The sequence below is a fragment of the Phyllobates terribilis genome, unplaced genomic scaffold (assembly GCF_046119375.1).
Source record: "Phyllobates terribilis strain yellow unplaced genomic scaffold, ASM4611937v1 Scaffold_9__5_contigs__length_417890890, whole genome shotgun sequence".
NCBI classification, from domain to species: Eukaryota; Metazoa; Chordata; class Amphibia; order Anura; family Dendrobatidae; genus Phyllobates; species Phyllobates terribilis.
The window spans coordinates 84309266-84331038 of NW_027362769.1; the positions used below are offsets into that span (position 1 = coordinate 84309266).

The window sequence follows — 21773 nt, forward strand, 5'->3', positions numbered from 1 at the left end:
TTTTTTTCTCACACATTGCATTTTTTCTACATATATATATATAGGGGGTGGTACGCACTGTCGCCATGCTGCTGTGGATACCGGCGGCCCCTGTGTCTCCACGTGGCCCTACATTGTTTTGGTCGCGTGACACGGGGGTCACGGCTGCCCTTGGTTATCGTGGCGTCATATGCGTCATTCCACGCCTCCTCTATCATCCTGGAGCTGGCGATACGCGGCGTGTGCTCCCGCATCCTGTGCTGTCTCCGTGATGACCGCGTCTATCAGGTGTCCTGTGGTTCCGGATCACGTGTGCTGCGTGGTCCCGTGACTGCGGGTCACGTGACGTAGTGGCTGCGGAGACGTGCGGACGCTGGGGCTTGCGTCGCACCACGCCTCCTCCCTGATGATTGGTCTATTCACACACGCCCCCTACATGATTGGTCTGGGGCTCACATCGCGTCACACCACGCCCCCTCTCTTATGATTGGTCTATTACCACACGCCCCTTATATGATTGGTCCCTGTCTCCTCTTATACTTCCTGGTTGCCTGGTATCTCCACCCCCTGACGAAGGCGCTTGCCGAAACACGCGTCGTGGTGGATGCGTGTCTGGTCTGTGGGAGCCCTTCACTACACATTTGTAGGTATATTCCAACTTCGTTATATGTTAATTATGCTAGGATAGATATCTACCTCAGGTGCACATTGGTTTAATCACCTATTCTCAGGCACTTGCATTGCTGATTTCCTTTGTATCTTGATTGTGGCATTGACTTTCTCTGCCCTGTCTCCACAGTATATATATATTAATAAACATAGATTATGCATTGATGCGGCTACTGATTTGTTATATATCTTTATATATACTATATACTTTGTATACTATCTTGGGGTAGACATCAAAATACTCATAGCACTGACACTTTCTAATACATCCCACTGTGCACTTTATTTACAATTATCCTTAATTCATCTAATGTATTTATAGACTATTTATTCAATTATTATTATATTTTTTCCATTTTTTTCTCCCACACGGAATATCATATCGGACACTCGCCCCTGTTTTTAGATGTTTTTAGTTATTTTTATCATGTATTTGATCTGTTATTCATTGTTGTCACCTGTTGCTAATAAATATGAAATTATTCACTACATTTGATATTTGGGACTTTATGGTCGGCTTCCCCTTCTCCCCTCTTTTTCTTGGTGTCTTTTCCGATTGTCCCTTCTGCCTATATTGGTCCTTTATTCTGGCTGGTTGAATATTTATGAACTCTGTATTTATATACTTATATTTATTTCCGCTGGAAGTATATCTTGTTTTTGGCCTCCTTGTATTACTCTATTATAGTATAATGCGCCCCACATAGTCTTCTATACAGTGTAATACACAGCCCATAGTCATCCATGTAGTATAATGCACAGCCCATAGTCCTACATATAGCATTTTGCACAGCTCATAGTCATCCATGTAGTATAATGCACAGCCCATAGTCCTACTTATAGTATACTGCACAGCCCATAGTCCTCCATATAGTATAATGCACAACCCATCCTGGTATATGTTCCCCATCCTGGTATATGGCCCTCCATCCTGGTATATATGGCCCTCCATCCTGGTATATATGGCCATATGGCCCTCCATCTTGGTATATATGGCCCTCCATCTTGGTATATATGGCTCTCCATCCTGGTATATGGCGCTCCATTCTGGTATATTGCCCTCCATCCTGGTATGTGGCCCTCCATTCTGGTATGTGGCCCTCCATTCTGGTATATGGCCCTCCATTCTGGTATATTGCCCCCATCCAGTTATATGGCCCAGCATCCTGGTATATAGCCCTCATCCTTGGCCCCATCCTAGTATATGGCCCCCATCCTGCCGATGTCGCTGTTGTTCAATGCACAGAAAAAGAACAATAAATATTCTTACTCACATTTCCTCCGCTCCCATGCCCCTCTGCTTCCACTTTTGAAGCTGGCAGCTGACTTCGGCATGAGACGGGAGAGCACAACATCACTGCCATGCGCCCCCGGTCTCGTGCACGCCGACGTCAGCAGCTGGACTCCTATCGACCGACAGTGTGTATTGTGGCGCACGGACAGTGATAATAAAATGTCTGTAAAGCTCTGCAGAATATAATGGTGCTATATAAGCAAAAATAATAAATTAAAAAGTCTGCTCATGTGCCAGAAAAACAGTAATGTACCGCCGCGAACAAAGTTTTGTGTCAATATGAGATATGTTCTGTAGGTGTAGGATATAACACAATCAGCTTTGCCATTTTCATTTATCTTTATTTTCATTATTTTTTAATTAGTTATCCACAATATAAACCATATAATAAACAAAAAAAAATGTGCTAATGTGCTCCAGTGTGAGAACTTATGTTTCATGTTTCCCGGAACTTTATGTCAGTTTAGTATGTCTTCTCCAACAAGGGTTTGAGAATCAGACTCTTATAACAATTCTTGTGTTTGCAGAGCCAAAATGGCAGTGAATATCAAGTGCATATGGCATGGCTCTATATTTGTATTCTACTTATTTGTGCACCATCTGGTATTATTCTGTTGGCTGTTTATGGCAGTATTATCTCCGTACTATATGGTGGTATGGTAGTGTTATATTGTTATATTGGTGAAACTGTAAGGAGGTGGCTGTACTTTTCTTCTTTTTCAGTGCCCCATTTTATTTCTAAATCCACCTTGGTTGGAGGATGACATCATTTTCTACCACTCATAAAACTTATTAGGTAACATTTGGTCATAAAGCAATAATATCTCTGGAGCAAGAGTATACATATAGATGCTGCACAGACGCAATGCAAATATAGACATAAAGCAATAGACACAAAGTAACATTGTTTTCTTTGGTTCTCTTCACTACAACCTGGGAAAGAACAAGCAATAGCCCAAAAATAAATTTTGTACATGCTGTAAAATAAAATCTATTCTAATATTTTCTATTCGTGCATGGAAAATCATGACTATTTCAACAAGCATCTAATTGTGGATTGTCTATCTCAACTAGACACAATTTTGGCTATATATTATTTACAGTACATACTGAGATATCTATCAATTTATGCTGCTTTTCTTTTCTATTAAAGGGATTGTCCAGGACTGAATTACTGATGGCCTCTCTGTGGGATAAGTCATCAATATGAGATTGGTGGGCGTCCGACACTCCCACTAATTAGTATGGGGCTGAATACAGCAACCTAGGACAAGTACATTGCTTAATGGAACTGCCGAATTTTCCTATTCATTTGAATGGGAGAAAAAGTGCGGCACTCAGTAGCTGTCACTCAGCAATGTACAAGGCTGCAGTGTCCTCACCCATACAACACTTATATCCCTCCGCTGCCAGAGCTGTTTTCATCTAATTGGTGGGTTTGCCAGGTTTAGGAGCCTCACTGATCTTACATCTATGTCCTATCCTTTGTTCAGTCCTGGACAACCCATTTAAAGGGAATCTGTCAGTAGGATCAACCCTACTAAGTCATCTATATGTGCATGTAGGTCATAGGAAGTTGAATTAAATGATACCTTGATATCTGCGATCTGACGTCTTATTCCAGAGAAATCCATATTTTTCTTCATTTGTAAATCAGCTGTTAAGCTCTATGGCCCGGAGATAGATCTCCCCGAGAATCTGCCTCCAGAGATTATTTTAAATGAAGGGGGAGTTACCAATGTGAGACATGTAGATCAGGAGAGAAGACTGTCAGTCACTACATGTCTCACACTAGTAACTCCACCTTTGATTTTCAATAAGCTCTGGAGGCAGATTCTCAGGGCAATCTATGTCCCACCTATAGATCTTAACAGCTCATTTACATATTAACACGATTATGGATTTCTCTGGAATGAGACATCGGATCACAGATACCAAGTTGGCATTTTATTAAACATTCTATGATCTTTATTCTACAATAGAAGGGTTGATAATTCTATTCGATTCCCTTTAACTCCTTTACCGCCTCTTTATATACACATGCATATTTTCCTCCATCTATGTCTAGAGTTTAACCTTCAGATTCACCATTTTACATTATAGTTTAAGATCTAGTAGATATCCAAGTTCAGTATATGAGAAAGTTTGGGTTGTTGTTTTTTATTTCCCAGAATTGGTCAGTTTTATCAGTATATGGAACACTTTTTTTCATAGGACACAACTATAACTGCATTTATTAGTGGCCAGTGAATATCCTAATTCCAGGCACTTATAGAAGATGTGGCTGTATATTGGCTGCTGCAAGCTTAATCCTTTTGGTGTTAATAAAGCAGAAGACGCCACTGCATTTGAAGAAGACTTTGATCTTTGTTTCATCTCTGGCTGAGAACAGGTTTCTGCAAGACAAGTAATGACACAAGTGCGAAATAATGACTCTTGTTCTGTGTATTACATAACCTATCACCCAACCTCCAGGCATCTGCACAGATCCTCATAGGTGTTCAATATTCCATTAACAGAGGCGGATTAATGAATTGGACAGATGACTGTGATATACTTGTGTTATGATGAGTAATATGTACTTGTACAATGCAAAAATAAAAGTGACGATTGTTTAGCTACTATATCTAAAGTTTTACATTTCTTTCTCCACCCATAATCATTCTATGACTCTTACAGCAAAGACACGGTCCAGTTTCCTGTTCTTTCCATTTGGATTGCGCAGTGTCAGGGAGCCGCGGTACAATGCGTTACGCTCAAAGGAACCATCTGTATAACAAAGGCAGATATTACAGTTATTACAAAAATACATATTCTTTCTATTGTTTAGATCTGGACTAGACTGTACATCAGCCTGCAAACTTTTACTATCCCTTGTCTTTCTAAATAATTTTGGCTTACCAGTTAGGCTGTATGCCGTATACATTTGAAGGAGATGTCCAGGACTTCAATATTGATAGCCTACTCATCAGACAGTGGGTTCCATCTGATGCATATGTTTGTGGCGCCCCTGAGGGTTCGGTCGCCACAAGGGGGGATACTGCAGCCTGTCAGCAGGTGTAGTGTCTCCTCACCCAGGTAAGGAAGGTGCACTGGTCAGGACCCTGAATCTACATTCAATACTACACACTCCTGACCTATGGGAGGCAATTATACACCATAGTGCTGCCTCAGCAGGATCACAAGTGAGGGGAACCAAAAGTTAGGGGAACCATGTAGTGGGTGAAGGGTAGAACACAGTTTTAGTTTACACACATAATCTGATATATAATAGCCAGCCATCTGGAGCACAAGGTTCTTGGTTCCGTTCTTGATCCTTAGTTCTTTGATTGTGATCTTCACAGCTGGCAGCGGCCTTGTGTAGGAGCCTGCAGTGTGCTGAAGATGCACGGTCCTCGTGCCCTGACCTTAACACGAGGAGCGGGTATGAGTTAACAGTGTCTCTACCCTGGTCAAGTTCCCTTTCTTAAGAAGGTCGGGAGCTATAGTGACAGCTCCACAAGCAAAAGGATACCAGGGAGCACGGACGGAGCCGCGTACGCCACCTGTACTCTCCATTCTGGCCCGGCCAGAGGGACTCCTGCTGCAAGAGGGGTACCGGCCCCCGATATCTCACTTTGCCACTTCACGTCTCTGTCAGAGAAGCCCGGTAGGCTACAGTGGATCCCGTCGGGTGACGGGTGGAACGGAATTGCCGCCTTACCCTATATCTGTGCATAGTCCAGAGGGAGACCCAGCCTTTTCACGTACACGGACAGGAGAGGTCGAAAGGGACAGTTTAGTAACACTCAGAGGGTCCTGATCGAAGTGCCAGAATATCCTGGGTGCGCTGAGACCTCGTCTCTGGTGGCCGCAGAGCGCCGTGAGGAGCAGGGAGAAGCCTTGCCGCTGCTTACCAAAACCGTGAGTAAAGATGTGGAAGACTATCCCTAAGGCCTCCGGACTCTTATTATTACACCGCACCGCACAGCACCAGAACTTCCTCACTACTACTACCTCCTCCATCCGCACCTCTGCCCTGAGGCCCAGCTCCGCCTGTGGGGAGTTATACCATCGCCTGCTGCCACAACATCCAGCCTCAGAGGACTGCTAGCAGCGCTGGTGGCGCATCAACAGACACCACAGGTGGCGTAGTCGATAAATACCACTCAACCCTGATAGCCCATTACTTTTAATGTGACGGCCCTGGGCACGGAACGGGTCCAGGCCACGACTGCCTCCCCAACATCTGACCCGGCTCCAAGTACCCCACTTCCCAGGGAGGGCTGTGAGCATCACATGTTGAGAAGTACATCCAAAAGTACAGGATGTTTCACTGAGTACTTTACCCGGAAAAATTGCTGTGGCTTCTAAAAGAGACGATCTATCGTACTGAAAATTGGACTGTACATACCTTGGTTCATGAAAAACTAAAGTTTTAAAGCAGGTGTTGAAAATGGCCACCGTTGCATCCAAGCACACCTGTCTGCGCCGTTCCATATTATTGAATGTATTCCGCAGGAAGTCTGGAGTCATAGCCTGAATTTCTTGCTGTATGTTGTCTGAGTGTCTGTATTTTTTGTGGCTTGTTACTGTACATCCGACATTTCAAATGGCCACAAAGGAAAAAATCCGGTGGTGTTAAATCAGGCGATCTTGGTGGCTACAGTCCCTTGGAGACTACTCTGTGATCAAAGAAGGCTTCGATATACAGCTTAGACGGAGGATTTCAACCTCCAAATTTCTTTAGAAACTCACTTTGACACCTCTTTAAGGACTCTGTTTTTCAATAAGTTTTCACAATGAAAACACGCTCCTCCAAACTGTATCTGTACATTGCTAACAAATGATGACTGAATTTGGCAGGAATGAAATGTAAGCACCACACAAACTGTCAAAAGGCGTGCAGCAAGTCTATCTCGTAGTGGAGACAACCAGCAGGCCCACTTGGTGCAAGGATGTTTCTTGTCGCTGAGGTTCATTGCACTCTCATGTCTGATGAACCAAAGTATGTACAGTCCAAATTTCAGTACGGTAGACCATCTCTTTTAAAAGTTACAGCAATTTTTCCAGGTAAAATAGTGAGTAAATCACCCTGTATTACACAAACTATGCTTCTGAGATACACGTCAAATCAAGTGAGAACAGGTTTAGGCCCCTTTCACATTTTGTTCAATGGTCCCACCGGGGCTTACATCCGAACCCCCTGCAAAACAGAATTCGGGCATATGTGCTGACGGGGCCATTGACTATAATGGTGCCGACAGAGTCAGCGCGTGCTCTGACGTGCATCATTTTCGGGTGTATACGCCTATTGGAGGCGGACACTCAGACGTAGTGGACTGCGTCTGAGTGTCGACCGCCAGTAGGCGTATACATCTGAAAATGATGCACGACAGATTACAAGTTGACTGTGTTGGCACCATTATAGTCAATGGCTCCGCCAGCGCATACGCCCGAATCCCATTTTGCAGGGAGTTCGAACATGAGCCCCAAAGGGACCACTGAATGTGGGACAAAGTGCACTGTTAAAGCACCCTAACCTTGTTATTTGAACTTGGCAGCCTCAATACCTTTGTGCCATAATTTTATTTACAGTCTTAACCTATTGTTTGCTTTATTTTTATAATTTTTAACATTTGTTATTAAAAACTCTTAAAAGCACGACCCCTGCAGACACATAGCCAAGCATACGCATAACTCCTCATAAACATGCATGGATGGATCTACTGTCATCGCTCTTCTTTCACCTCCCAATAAATGAGAGAGCATGTTAAAGTGAATTGTTGGGCTATGTTCACACATCATGTTTTCTTCAGCGTTCATTTTCTGCAGCTAAACCTGATTTCTTGCCAGGAAGTTGTTCAGGATTTTCGTTGCTGTTTTCTTTTTTTTGGTACTTTTGCTCATCTTTTTTTCACTGTCCTTTTGTCTCTGTTATGCATGTATATAAAGTTCAGTGAAAAAAAAAATCTCATTCCGGTTTAGGCACAAAAAAACGCTGAAGAAACTCTGAAAACTTGACACCTGTGTTTTTGACGCATTTTTTTCAGCGTTTTTTCACCACCCATTACTTCCAGTGGGTGAAAAAGCATTGAAAAAACACTGCAAAATCGCTGAAAGAAGTGACATGCTCTATTTTTCAAAAAAATGCAAAGCACAAAATCCTGATCAAAAGAAAACCATGATGTGTGTGTGACATGCAGATGTAGTGCTGTTGCTTCAAAAGCATCCAGCAACTATTAGAAGTAACACAAGCACAGGAGACAGGAAGTGTTATGCTCCAGAAGCATCCAGCAACTCGAGGGGTTAACACAGTCACAGGAGACAGGGAGTGTTTTAGCAGAGCCCCAGGGGGATTGTGGGGAAGTTGTTTACTGTCTAGCTAGAGCCGAAGAGAAAGGTGGTGTGTGTTCTGCATCTCACAGAAAATGAGGGAACAGAATTCAGGTCAGGAGGAAAGCTAAACACAGATCAGATAGACTCCCTGAGCTAACAGTGTGGAGTATTATTAGGCAGAAAGATAAGGACTAGAAGGAATCCTGTCATAGGTATCATCTCCCTCATCAAACCCTGCTCCCCTCCATCTCTATGCAGGATAAAGAATGTTGTGCACTATTGAGTCCTTGTTAATGAAAAGCCTGTGGTTGTGTATGCATTAAAACTGTGCTGTACTGTGTTACCGGATAATAGACTATGTACTGCTGTGCTGCAAAGGAGATTGTACTGTTATTACTGGAGCCTGTTGCTCAAAGAGACATTTGCATTGCACTGCCCGTGCCTCATTAAATGTTACTGTTCTACCGTTTCTGAGGACTCTTGTCAAATGTGTCTGGTCAGCAACCTCTTCTTTGCAGCATGCTGTGCTGCAAATTACATGCCAGACTTTGAAAAGGCAGATTTACAAAATCTGCAGGGAAACTGGGGGAGGAGGAGGGAAATCACAAAATCATTAGTATTTTAAATTATTCTAAAACAGGAGTTTATGTAAAAGACAAAACAGTATATTCAGCTTATTGTCTGTCCCTCCCATAGTTATGCTTGCCTGGTCTCTGTATTCTGGCCTCCAGCATCGTCATGTTGGCACATGTGACAGATACTATATATACAAACACAATGAAATGGCACTCTGCAATTAATTAATACATTAACTGCACATAAAATGGGTGCACATTAGAAATATACCAGAAATGTAGCAGCAGAGAGCAGAAAGTAAGAGAAACAACCTGTTACAAACTGTGCCTCCACTTTTTTATTATTACACAATTTCACCATGCTTAAATATGCCCTCACAGTTATTGCTCCCATAGTCCTTACTCTCCTTCACTATCGCCAAACACCAACACCCTGCAATATTTTAGTCTCGTCATCTGCAAACCTACCACAAAACCTTAGATTCCTCCATTTACAACATAATAAGTCTTGTATGCTCCTTTTGCCACCTCCTCTCGCTCTTTCTGCTTCTCCTCACTGCTGGTGATATATCTCCCAATACTTGTTCTCCTCAGCTAGTACCTACTACTATTTCTCCTTCCCATCACTTCCCAGCTACTAGAAACTACCTCAACCTCTCTTACACTAAAACCCATTGACTTGACTCCCATTCATCCAACCCCTTTTTCTGGAGCATGATGGAATTCCCCCTCCATCTGTCATTCCCAACCTCTTTACGTGTTGGAACCTATCCTTCTTGGGCTTCACAGGAACATGGCTGACACCATATGACACAGCCTCCCCTGCTGCACTGTGTTATAGTGGCCTTCACTTCACCCACACTCCTCACTCTGGCAATAAGTATGGTGAAGGAGTTGGCCTTCTCCTATCTAACAACTGGATCTTCAACCCAATCCCACTTCTACACTGCCTTACCCTTTCTTTTTTTAAAGGGAATCTGTCACCACATTTGAGCGATCTGACCTATTAATATGGGCATACAGGTTACATACTGCTAAAAAAGTCATACTTGTATGCCTCATGTCAGACGCCTTGTTGTGGAAAAATCATCTTTTATTGCTTTATGTAAAAGAGTTCTCCCAGGCTATGGGTCATACGCTGTCTGAAAGGTAATGTTGCCTCCTCACTTCATTATACTATCTGTCTCCTCCCACATTGTAACTGTGTCCCTGTGATGTCAGGTGCATGGCCGGATATCCCGCACCTGCACATTCCGACTGCTGTCGCTCCTCTTCACTGTTCCGTCCTTCTATGGGCATTGGCTTCACTTTTGTTGTGCACAGGAGCTGGAGAGTCACTGTAACTTCTGTTCCCAGTGTGCTCCGGAGCACAGAAAAAGGTGCAAATGACATGCTTACCATGCAGGGCGGGCGGTAGGAAGGAAGTCCGGGGTGCACCTTTTCTACACACTGGGAGGAGAAGTTACAGTGACTCTCCGGCACCTGCACAGAACAAAATGCCCATAAAAGGGCGGAACAGTGAAGAGGAGCGACAGCATTTGGAATGCGCAGGTGCGGCCGCGCACCTGACATCACAGGGACACAGTGACGATGTGGAAGGAAAAATGTAGGATAATGAAGCGAGGAGACAGCGTGATCTTCCAGGCAGCGTACACCCTATAGCCTGGAAGAACTCATTTACATAAAGCGATAAAACATGATTTTTCCACACAAAAAGGCATCCTCCATGAGGCATAAATGTATGCCTTTTTTCAGCAGTCTATAACATGTATGCCCATATTAATAGGTCAGATCGCTCACATGTGTTGACAGATTCCCTTTAAGTGCACTCTGTCCATATCCACTCTCCTCCAAACTCCAAGTGGTCACCAATGGTGAATCACCATATAACAATCCACGGCCCTGCTACCACCTTTATCAACCCCATCTTCTCCTGAATTGTACATTTTCTCTCTGCTGACATTCCCACCATCACCATGGGCAATTTCAACATCCCCATTGACACCCACCAGTCCGCAGCCTCCAAGCTCTTGTTACTTGCTTCATCCTTTATTTTTTTTACAATGATCCTTAACAGCCCTCATAAAGATGGACATACTCTAGACTGAATTTTCACCCATGTATGTTCACTATCAAACCTCATAACTTCACTTTTTCCCCTATCTGACCATCACCTACTTACATTCTCATGCCTGTTCTTTTCAACTGCCTCCCAAGTCTAGCAATCAGCTCACCCCTGTAGAAACCTCTCACATCTGGGGATTTGCACACACTCCGACTTTCGTCTGCCACTTTTCACTATATCGTCATTCCACGACACAGACACTGTTTTCTATAATGCTACACTCGCATCAGCTAATGACTCAGTTTCCTCTTTCATGTAAGGCAGAAAGCAACAAATAAATAGGCAACCTTGGCATATAAACCTCACAAAAAGCTGCCTTTGATACAGTTGATCACTTTCTCCTACTAAAGATCCTCTTTTTCATTGGCATCAAAAACCTTCCATTCTGGATCTCCTCATACATCACTAACCAGACATTTAGCATCTCTCATTCCCATTCTACCACCTCATTCCACCCTCTCTCTGTTGGTGTCCCTCGAGGTTCTGCCCTGGAACCACTACTGTTCTCCATATATGCAGTCCTGTGGCAACCCAGAAAAGTCCCAAGCTGGGAACTTCACTGCGCACACGCCTGGAGCAGCTCATCATAGAGCATGCGCAGTGAAGTTGGAAACTACACAGCCTCACAGCACATGCGCGGCTCCCAGCGCTGGAAGCTTTACTGCCTGGCCGTGTCATACAGCGCATACGCCCCACATACAGTATATCAGTGCTCGCCGGGAGCAAAATTAAAATACATGGGCGGCGCCAACCCTGACTGAATGTGGCGCCCGCCTATGACTGAACACCAGGATCACACCCCTATGACTGAAAGAGCAGGTAGGATTATATTTGCACCAATTTTAATGAAAAAAGTGTGTTAGTGATGCACATTGCATCACTAACAATGCTATGGGGCCAGTTTACATAGTAGATAGGACATGACAGGTTCCCTTTAAACTATTAACAATGATTTACAAAGCTGTCCATAATCTGTCTCCTTCATGCATCTCCAAACTAATCTCCTAATATCTCCCCCAAGTAGTCTCTGCTCCTCACAAGACTTCCTTCTCTCTTCTGCGCTCATACATTCCTCACCTCCAAGATTATTTCTGAGCATCCCCCATCCTCTGAAATGCATTGCCTCGGCACGTCTGATTGTCTCCCATGTTTCGAACCTTCAGACGCAACCTGAAAACTAATTTCTAAAGGAAAGCCTACAACTGCAATAACCCTACAGCCACCTCACTACTAAGTCGAACGCAGCATTACGGGGGCAAGGGGAGGTGATCGCGATACTCACCTCTTCTGCCGGCGCCCAACGCTGTCTGCCGCGGCTTCCCGGATGTTGCTGTTATAGCAGAAGATGGAGTCCCTCAAGTTTAAGGGCCTCATCTATGCTATATAAGTCTGACAGTTATTTTAGGTGAAAACAACAGCTATGAATGTTCCTTCTTGTATCAATAGCGTGTCCTTGGGAGAAGATAAAGTGATTCTCCCTGGCCAGATGTTTCTTCTAGTGTAGCAATAATGTGTTCTTGCAGAAAGATGAAATGACCTTGCTAACTAGATAAGTCAAATTAAATATTTTAAAGCATACAGAAACTATCTTTTTTCGCTTGTTCAGCTAAACTGTATAATCGAACCATATATGGCAAATCCGTTTCCTGCCTTTAGGGTGTATATTAGCCCTGTGTTTTGTAATAAAGTTTTTAGAGTATGTTTAGACACAAACATCCTGTCCTGTGTCTTCATTCTCTCCGAGCTCGTAATCCAAAGGATAGAAGACCCAAAATTCAGTGACGACAGCTGGCGCCCGAACAGGGACCTTGAGTTAATCTACCCAAGGGTGCTCGACCGGTCCGAGACGTGGGACGAGTGAAGCTCTCTGTTGGTGATATATACAGCGCTGAGGTAAGAATAACTGTTATATTCTACCTAATTATATCACTGCATAGAAGAGACTCCCTCACCCCCGAGCGGTCGGCTCCTCAGGTAATTCAACAGATTGTTGTCTGGCTGAGGTCCCTTTGAACCAGTAGAATCCCTCAGATAAATTGACAGTCCTGCCTTCTATCCTTTGGAGAATTTAAGAATGAAAGTATGGATCCGATGATTGTGTTGTGGATGTGTCCCGGGATTGATGCTTTTGGTCTGTTTTTCTGGTTGGCGTATAAGTCCTAGAGAGGCTAGTAGTGGAATGGTTCAGAAACCTTTGTGGCCCATTGTCTAAGTGACCATTGTCTAAGTGACTGAGGAGTCTCTTCTAGGTGAGGAGAACCGAAAAAATGGGGAACCAAAATGCCAAGGAAGGCATTATAGCCAAAGACTTAGTGGTACGCAGAGAAGGGAAACAGGCACTGATTGGAATTGACAAAATATTGTGTAAAGCGGGAATGAATGAGAATGGAGAGATGAATGGAGAGAAATGGAAATCCTTCTTTAACTCCTATCATGGATGGCTGAAAGATAAGGGTCTGTTAGGGACAGTAGATGTATGGATGAATGCATGCGCTTATTTTGAAGGAAAGATTGAAGAATTAGGAGACGGATGTTACAGACTGACAAAAACTGGAATGACAGATTTTCCTCCCTGTCCGCTCCCGACGTCACCCCCACCCCAGTACCAGAATTCCCAGGAACCTAAATGTTGGGTTTGCCCCAGATGTGGACAGCAGAATCCCTTGACAGTAGACATCTGTGTGGCATGTGGAGGACCGAGACCCACCCAGCTAGTCTATTCCCAATGAGGACGGTAGTTGTGCCAGGAGCACCAGCAGCAGCAGCAGCAGCAGGGGGTGATGCAGTGGTTCCAGGTCAGGAAGCTCGTACAATGTTAATGTATAGACCATGGAGCCCTTCAGAGCAGTTGGCACTGATCTCCCAGCTGCCAGATCCGTCCCAGTCCCCTATGGGTTTTGCTAGAATGATCACCACCATACAGGATACGTATCATGCCACTAGAATAGATCTGCAGGGGGTAATTAAGGGAAAATTGGCAGATGAAGCCCGCTATGATAGGTTGATAGATGAGACAAAAAAACAGTATGTCAATAGGACCGGACCCGTAGATGCAGAATCTAATGATGCAGCAGCTGGAGTCCTATTCGCAGCAGCGTTGGTAAAAGCATGTCAAGTCAGGCAAGCAGAAAAGCAAGTTACACTAGAAGATAGAGTGCAGGGAAAGGAGGAAGATCCTAAGGATTATTTCTATGCACTAAAGAAAACCTGGTAAGAAATGGGGTTCAACCCCGGGAATAAGACTAGTGAGAGGGTATTAGCAAGTGCTTTCATGAATGGACTAAAGATTGCAGAGAAGGTAAAAGCAAGTAGACCGGACTGGAGATCAGTGAAGGCAGAAGATTTAGCTAGAATAGCTCAGGGGGCACAGCATGACATAGCGCAGGCAAAAAGAGCTGCCAGAATACATATAGTAGAGACGACCCCCAGAAACAACAGAGGCAGAGGACGGACTGAAGGAGGAGGACAGAAACTGTGTTACGGATGTAAAAAGCCAGGACATTTTAGAAAGAACTGTAGGACCAACCCGTATCCAAATGCTCAGAGTACGGGTCCTCCAGCCGACCAAACAACGCCCCCATAGGATGAGGGTAGCTTGCACATGAACCCCCTCATCTCCTTATCCCCAACTCCCAGTTGTATAGTGCAGGTGAACCTAGCAGGGGGACACGAAATCGATTTCCAAGTAGATACGGGGGCCGACAATTCAGTAATTACGCAAGGTGATTGGCCATACACTGACACTGATTTTTCACATCATGTCATTGCCACCCCCTTCAATTCCCCGTCTGTCCTGCTTCCTGTCACTAAAAGAATTCCCCTGCAAATTCAAGGAGCTACTGTACATAGCCAGCTCATGGTATCGCCCCGAGGCCAATGTAACCTTTTGGGAAATGATGTGTTGTCCCAATTACAAGCACATATAGAGTATCATCCCGATGGCACTGTCACCATGACCCCAGGTTTAAAACCAAGTACCCTTTGCAAAATTATGTCACTAGATATTGCCAGCATAGAAGAGACAAATGAGTTTCCCCCGATATTGGAGCAGGCTGTACCACATGATTTTTGGGCCTCAGACAAAACAGATGTTGGTAGGTTAAGAGTTCAACCAGTAATGGTGAAATTAAAACCAGGAGCCATCTTGCCTCAACAGAGGCAGTATCCCCTTAGCTCGGCTCAGGAGAATGCCATAGCCCAGCAGGTCCAAAAATTACTACAGAGAGGAGTCCTAGTCAAAACCCAGTCCCCTTGCAACACTCCCCTGTTCCCAGTAAAGAAAAAGAGTGTGCCAGGACAACCAGCCGCGTATAGAATGGTCCATGACCTCCGGTTGGTTAACAAAGCCACAGAACTTCTAACACCAGTTGTGCCCAACACGCATACTCTTCTGTCACAGATACCTTCTAACTCTCTTTGTTTTTCAGTGGTCGATTAGGCAAATGCATTTTTCAGTGTACCATTACATCCTGACTGCCAGTACCTGTTTGCTTTCACATTCCAGGGCAGTCAATATACATGGACAGTGTTGCCACAGGGTGCCCAGAATTCACCCACAATGTACACTGCAAGTCTGCAGGAAATACTGGAGGGATGGTCTGAACCACATATCGTTGTTTTGCAATATGTCGATGACCTGCTCATTTGTGCCCCCTCCAGGAAACAATGTCATAGTACAACTATATCGCTTATGTTGTTTCTCTATCACGCTGGCTGCAAGGCATCGAAAGATAAGCTTCAGTTTTGTAAATCTTCAGTCACCTTTTTGGGACATTGCATTACACCAGGAGCTCGTCATTTAACAAATGCACGCAAACAAGCAGTACAGGCATTCACCGTCCCCATTAATGTTGCAGCCCTCAGAACTTTTCTTGGACTTGTTTCCTATTGCAGACAGTGGATTCATGCCGTCTCTATTTTGATGCAGCCCCTCTATGACTGTCTTACTCCAACACCTTTTGTACTAACACCAGAGGCAATAGACTGTTTTTATTCTCTCAAGAACCGTATTTTGGCCGCTCCAGCTTTGGGTACACCTAATTATGAGCTCCCATTTACTCTGTACCTTCATGAACAAGCTGGACATGCAGCAGGAGTTTTAACTCAAACACACGGTGATAATCAGAGACCTGTTGCCTACTTTAGTGGCAGATTGGATGCGGTAGCCAGAGGTGCACCATCCTGCGTACGTGCTCTGCATGCTGTTGGACTATTACTCCATAAATCCGCAGACATTGTTCTTGACCACCCGCTCACCGTTCTAACACCTCATGATGTCTACACTATATTGAATCAAATGCAACCCGCTCACCTCTCAGCAGCACGTCATCTTAGGTTACAATGTGCACTGTTAATGCCTCCCAATGTTTCTTTACAGAGGTGTACTACCCTGAATCCAGCAACTTTGTTACCTCTCTCGGATCTAAAGGAGGAGTCAGGTACTGTGCTTTATAAGGAAGATCCAAGAGAGGATGTTCCTCATGACTGTGTACAAATGATGGCACAAGAAACGGCAGGTTTACCTACTGTATTTGAACATGAATTACAAAATGCAGATTTTGAATTTTTTGTAGATGGATCCCGTCATCAGGACGATTCAGGTACCTTCCATACTGGATATGCAGTTGTCTCCCTCAATGCAGTAATCAAGGCAGAACCAATGCTCCCACACCAGTCGGCTCAAGAAGCTGAACTTAGGGCCCTAACCGAGGCCTGTAAACTAGCGGAAGGTAGTATTGTTAACATTTACACAGATTCTAGGTACGCATTCGGTATATCGCATGATTTTGGTCCAATATGGAAGTCAAGAGGTTTCCTGACGGCAGCAGGACACCCCATTAAGAATGCTGATGCGGTCCAGCAGTTAATTGATGCGCTACAACTACCCAAACAAGTAGCTGTCATAAAGGTAAGAGCACATACCAGACGCACCGATCAGGTAAGCAGAGGAAACGCGATGGCAGATGCAGCGGCAAAAACAGCAGCCTGTAAGCCGCAACAAGGGTCAACAGTACGTCAGTTAAGTGCCCCTAAAAACCCCTTTGTGTCGGAGGACATCTTATCCCAAATGCAGGCTCAGGCTCAAAAGGAGGAGGTCGATAAGTGGTTAAAGGAAGGTGCATGCCTGAATGAAGCAAATGGGGTATGGGGGAAAGGGACACGACGATGCCTTCCAAGGGCACTGTACCCAGCAGCTGCCCAGATACTACATGGGCCGACACACCAATCTAAAACGGGTTTGATGAGTGTGATGCAGAAACATTGGGTGGCACCAGGATTCTCCACCTGTATTGAAAACCTGGTACAAGGGTGCATGATTTGTGCTACACATAATCAGGGTAGAGTAGTTAAAACACCACCCAAACACACCCCCCGGCCCCTCTATCCATTCCAGAGACTGCAAATTGATTATATTCAGCTGCCAAAGTCAGGATCATGGGAATATGTGTTGGTCTGTATTGATTTGTTCTCAGGATGGCCAGAGGCTTTCCCGATTGCCAAAGCCACGGCTGCGGCAACCGCAAAGAAACTGCTTGCAGAGGTGGTCTGCAGGTATGGGGTACCAGAGGTAATTGAGAGTGACAGAGGTACACACTTCACAGGTGAAATAATGAATGAAGTCATGTCAGCTCTAGGAATTCAACAAGCATTCCATACCCCATATCACCCACAAAGTAGTGGTAAAGTGGAAAGACTGAATGGGACATTGAAATTAAAAATTCAGAAAGCCATGGCTGAGACAGGAAAACCATGGCCGGACTGTTTACCACTTGCTCTGTTTTCAGTAAGATACATGCCTAATAGAAAGACTGGACTCTCTCCATATGAGATATTGTTTGGCAACGTACCCAGCCTAGGGTGTTTCTATCCGCAAGCATTAGAAATGAACAACCATGTGCTAAGTTCCTATGTGAGGGCTTTACACAAAAAGATTAAGCAAGTACATGATAATGTCTTCAGTTCTCTTCCAGATCCAGATCAAGACTCTAGCAGCCATACGCTGCAACCTGGAGACTGGGTGGTTATAAAAAGACACGTGAGGAAAAGCCTAGATCCACGGTTTGACGGACCCTTTCAAGTTCTGCTGACCACAAGTACAGCCGTTAAGCTAGAGGGAAAAGAGACCTGGATCCACGCGTCCCATTGCAAAAAGATACTAGGAGAACCAGCGGACAAAGAATGATGACATTGTTTATACTTACCTGAATACTTGCGACCACAGGTGCATGGACTAGGTTAGGCACCATGGATGGAGACGACAGTAGATTCATTAGACACCATCTTGCTCTAATCGATGGACTAAAGGAGCAAAACCAGACCATTGCTAATTGTTGGATATGTACACATGCCCCTGTGACGTCCACTAGCATACCCTTTCTCGCTGTCCCGGTCTCATGGGAAGAGATAAACTTTTGAGTGAACTGTTCAGATACTTTGGCCAATAATTCCACACAGAGATTTTCCTTTCTAAATCCCGCAAATTGGTTTAAAGGTATTGGTGGGTGGTTGGCTGGTATAGTACAAGCTATTTTACAGGTTTTGCTAATGTGTCTTGCAGTTTATTTGGTTTTTAAGCTTTTTTTAATGTGTATTCAGCGTTGTACTAAAAGAAAACATAGAAATTCGTATTGATAAATGAAGGAACAAAAGGATGGAATGTTATAGCAGCAGATGGAGTCCCTCAAGTTTAAGGGCCTCATCTATGCTATATAAGTCTGACAGTTATTTTAGGTGAAAACAACAGCTATGAATGTTCCTTCTTGTATCAATAGCGTGTCCTTGGGAGAAGATAAAGTGATTCTCCCTGGCCAGATGTTTCTTCTAGTGTAGCAATAATGTGTTCTTGCAGAAAGATGAAATGACCTTGCTAACTAGATAAGTCTAATTAAATATTTTAAAGCATACAGAAACTAGCTTTTTTCGCTTGTTCAGCTAAACTGTATAATCGAACCATATATGGCAAATCCGTTTCCTGCCTTTAGGGTGTATATTAGCCCTGTGTTTTGTAATAAAGTTTTTAGAGTATGTTTAGACACAAACATCCTGTCCTGTGTCTTCATTCTCTCCGAGCTCGTAATCCAAAGGATAGAAGACCCAAAATTCAGTGACGACATTGCCATGATGACCCGATGTCGTCATGTCAACATCCGGGTCACCAGACAGCAGGAAGATACTTTGGTCATGCACAGTGCATGACCAAAGTATCTTCTGCATCTGCAACGCTGACAGCCTGTATAGCACAGGGATGGTGCTCCATCCCTATGCTATACAGGTGATCAGAGTAAAAAAAGTAAAAGTCCCATAGTGGGACAAAGCATAAAAGTAAAAAAAGTGTTAGAAAATGAAAAAAAAATAAATTTTTTTTTTGTAAAAATATAAAAAAAAATAATCCACCAAAAATAAAAATATAATGTACCCATCAATAAATATTATTACGAAAAAAAAAAACAACAACAACAAAAGTACACATATTTGATATCACCGCGTCTGGAACGACCTGACCTATAAAACTGTCCAACTAGTTAACCCCTTTAGTGAGCACGGTAAAAAAAACAATGCTTTATCATCATACCGCCAAACAAAACTGGAATAACACCCGATCAAAAAGACGAATATAAATAAAAGTGGTACCGGTGAAAACGTCATCTTGTGCCGCCATACAGCTCCATCAGCCAAAAAATAAAAAAGTTATAGCTCTCAGAATAAAGCGATGCAAAAAAATATTTTTTTCTATAAAATAGCTTTTATTGTGTAAAAGCGCCAAAACATAGAAAAACGATATAAATGTGGTACTGCTGTAAACGTATTGACCCGAAGAATAAAGCTGCCTTATCAATTTTACCACACGTGGAACAGCATACATTTTTTTTTAAAAAAAAAATCCTGAATTGTTGGTTTTTGTTTATTCTGCCTCCCAAAAATCGGAATAGAAAGCGATCAAAAAATGTCACGTGCCTGAAAATGGTACCAATAAAAACATCAACTCATCAGCTGTCAATCATAAAAACTCGATATGATTCTGGTATCGCTGTAATCGCACCGACCAGAAGAATAAAGTCGTCTAATAACATACCGCACGAGGAAAGGTGTAAAAAAAACATCTAGGGTTAGGGCTGTGCTAGGGTTAGGGTTGTGCTAGGGTTAGGGTTAGGGTTGGGCTAGAGTTAGGGTTGGTCTTGGGGTTAGGGTTGAGCTAGGGTTAGGCTAGGGTTAGGGTAGAGTTAGGGTTGGGCTAGGGTTAGGGTGGGGTTTTATTAGGATTGGGGTTAGGGTTGGAATTTTTTTCAAAAGTAAAAAAAAAAAGAGGACGATATGGCGACTAGTGTTGAGCACAAGTGCTCGCTACTTGAGTTTGCATCGGGGGCTTGGGTATGCACTGAGTATCGTGGGTGCTTGAGTGACATGCTCGAGTCTCCGCCCCATATGCTTCGCAGCCAAAAAAAACTTTGCAGGGATTGCCTGCCATGCATGAGCGATCCCCGCATGTTTTTTTTTGGGTGTCTAATAACCGTGAAACATGCGGGCAGGGGCTCGACCATGTCACTCGAGCACTCGCAATACATGGTGCATACCTGAGTACCCGATGCAAACTCAAGTAGCGAGCACTTGCGCTCAAGACTAATGACAACTTATTCAATATGATGACCTAAACTTATAAAATTCTGTCATACCTCTGGGTTCAAAATGTTCACTATTCCCCTTGATAAAATCCTTGAGGGGTGTAGTTTCCAAAATGGGGTCACTTGTGGGGGGTTTCCACTATTTAGGCACGTCAGGGGCTCTCCAAACGCGACATGGCGTCCGCTCTCGATTACAGCCAATTTTGCGTTCAAAAAGTCACACAGCGCTCCTTCCCTTCTGAACTCTGCCGTGCGCCCAAACACTGTATTTTCCACACATTTTGGGTATTGGCGTGCTCACCACACATCTAGATAAGTTCCTTGAGAGGTCTAGTTTCCAAAATGGTGTCACTTGTGGGGAGTTTCCACTGTTTAGGCACATCAGGGTCTCTCCAAAACGCAACATGGCGTCTGCTAATTAGTCAAGCAAATTTTACATTCAAAAAGTCAAATGGCGCTCCTTCCCTTCCGAGTCCTGCTGTGCACCCAAATAGTGGTTTTCCCCCACATATGGTGTATCGGTGTGCTCAGGAGGAATTGCACAACAAGTTGCATGGTGCATTTTCTCCTGTTACCCTCATGAAAATGCAAAATTGGAGGCTGAAAAACATTTTTGTGAAAATTTTATTTTTACGGCTCAATGCTATAAACTTCTCTGAAGCACCTGGGGGTTCAAGGTGCTCACCACACATCTAGATAAGTTCCCTGAGGGGTCTAGTTTCCAAAATGGTGTCACTTGTGGGGGGTTTCCACTGTTTAGGCACATCAGGGGCTCCCCAAACGCAACATGGCGTCCACTAATTATTCAAGCAAATTTTACATTAAAAAAGTCAAATGGCGCTCCTTCCCTTCCGAGCCCTGCCGTGCGCCCAAACAGTGTTTTTCCCCACATATGGGGTATCTGCGTGCTCAGGGGAAATTGCACAACAAATTTTGGGGTCCATTTTTTACTGTTACCCCTGCAAAAATAAAAAAAATTGGGTCTAAAGTAACATTTTTGTGAAAAAAGTTAAATGTTATTTTTTTTCTTCCACATTACAAAAATTCCTGTGAAGCACCTGAAGGGTGAATAAAGTTCTTTAATGTGGTTTTGAGCACCTTGAGGCGTGCAGTTTTTAGAATGGTGTCACTTTTGGGTATTTTCTGTCATAAAGACCCCTCAAAGTGACTTCAAATGTGATGTGGTCCCTAAA

General features: G+C 43.8%; 1 protein-coding gene across 9 annotated transcripts in view; it reads right to left on the reverse strand.

Moving 5' to 3' along the window:
• Nucleotides 1-2260: 2260 nt before the first annotated feature.
• MLPH (melanophilin) overlaps nucleotides 2261-21773 on the reverse strand; it is a 139708-nt gene continuing 120195 nt past the window's right edge. For all 9 annotated transcript variants that reach the window (XM_073646687.1, XM_073646688.1, XM_073646685.1 and 6 more), the window contains 2 exons: nucleotides 4620-4711; nucleotides 2261-4338 (listed from right to left, as the gene is read on the reverse strand). In XM_073646687.1, coding sequence (XP_073502788.1) covers nucleotides 4315-4338; nucleotides 4620-4711 — 116 coding nt within the window. In that variant the 3' untranslated portion in view covers nucleotides 2261-4314. The remainder of the gene's footprint in view (nucleotides 4339-4619; nucleotides 4712-21773) is intronic.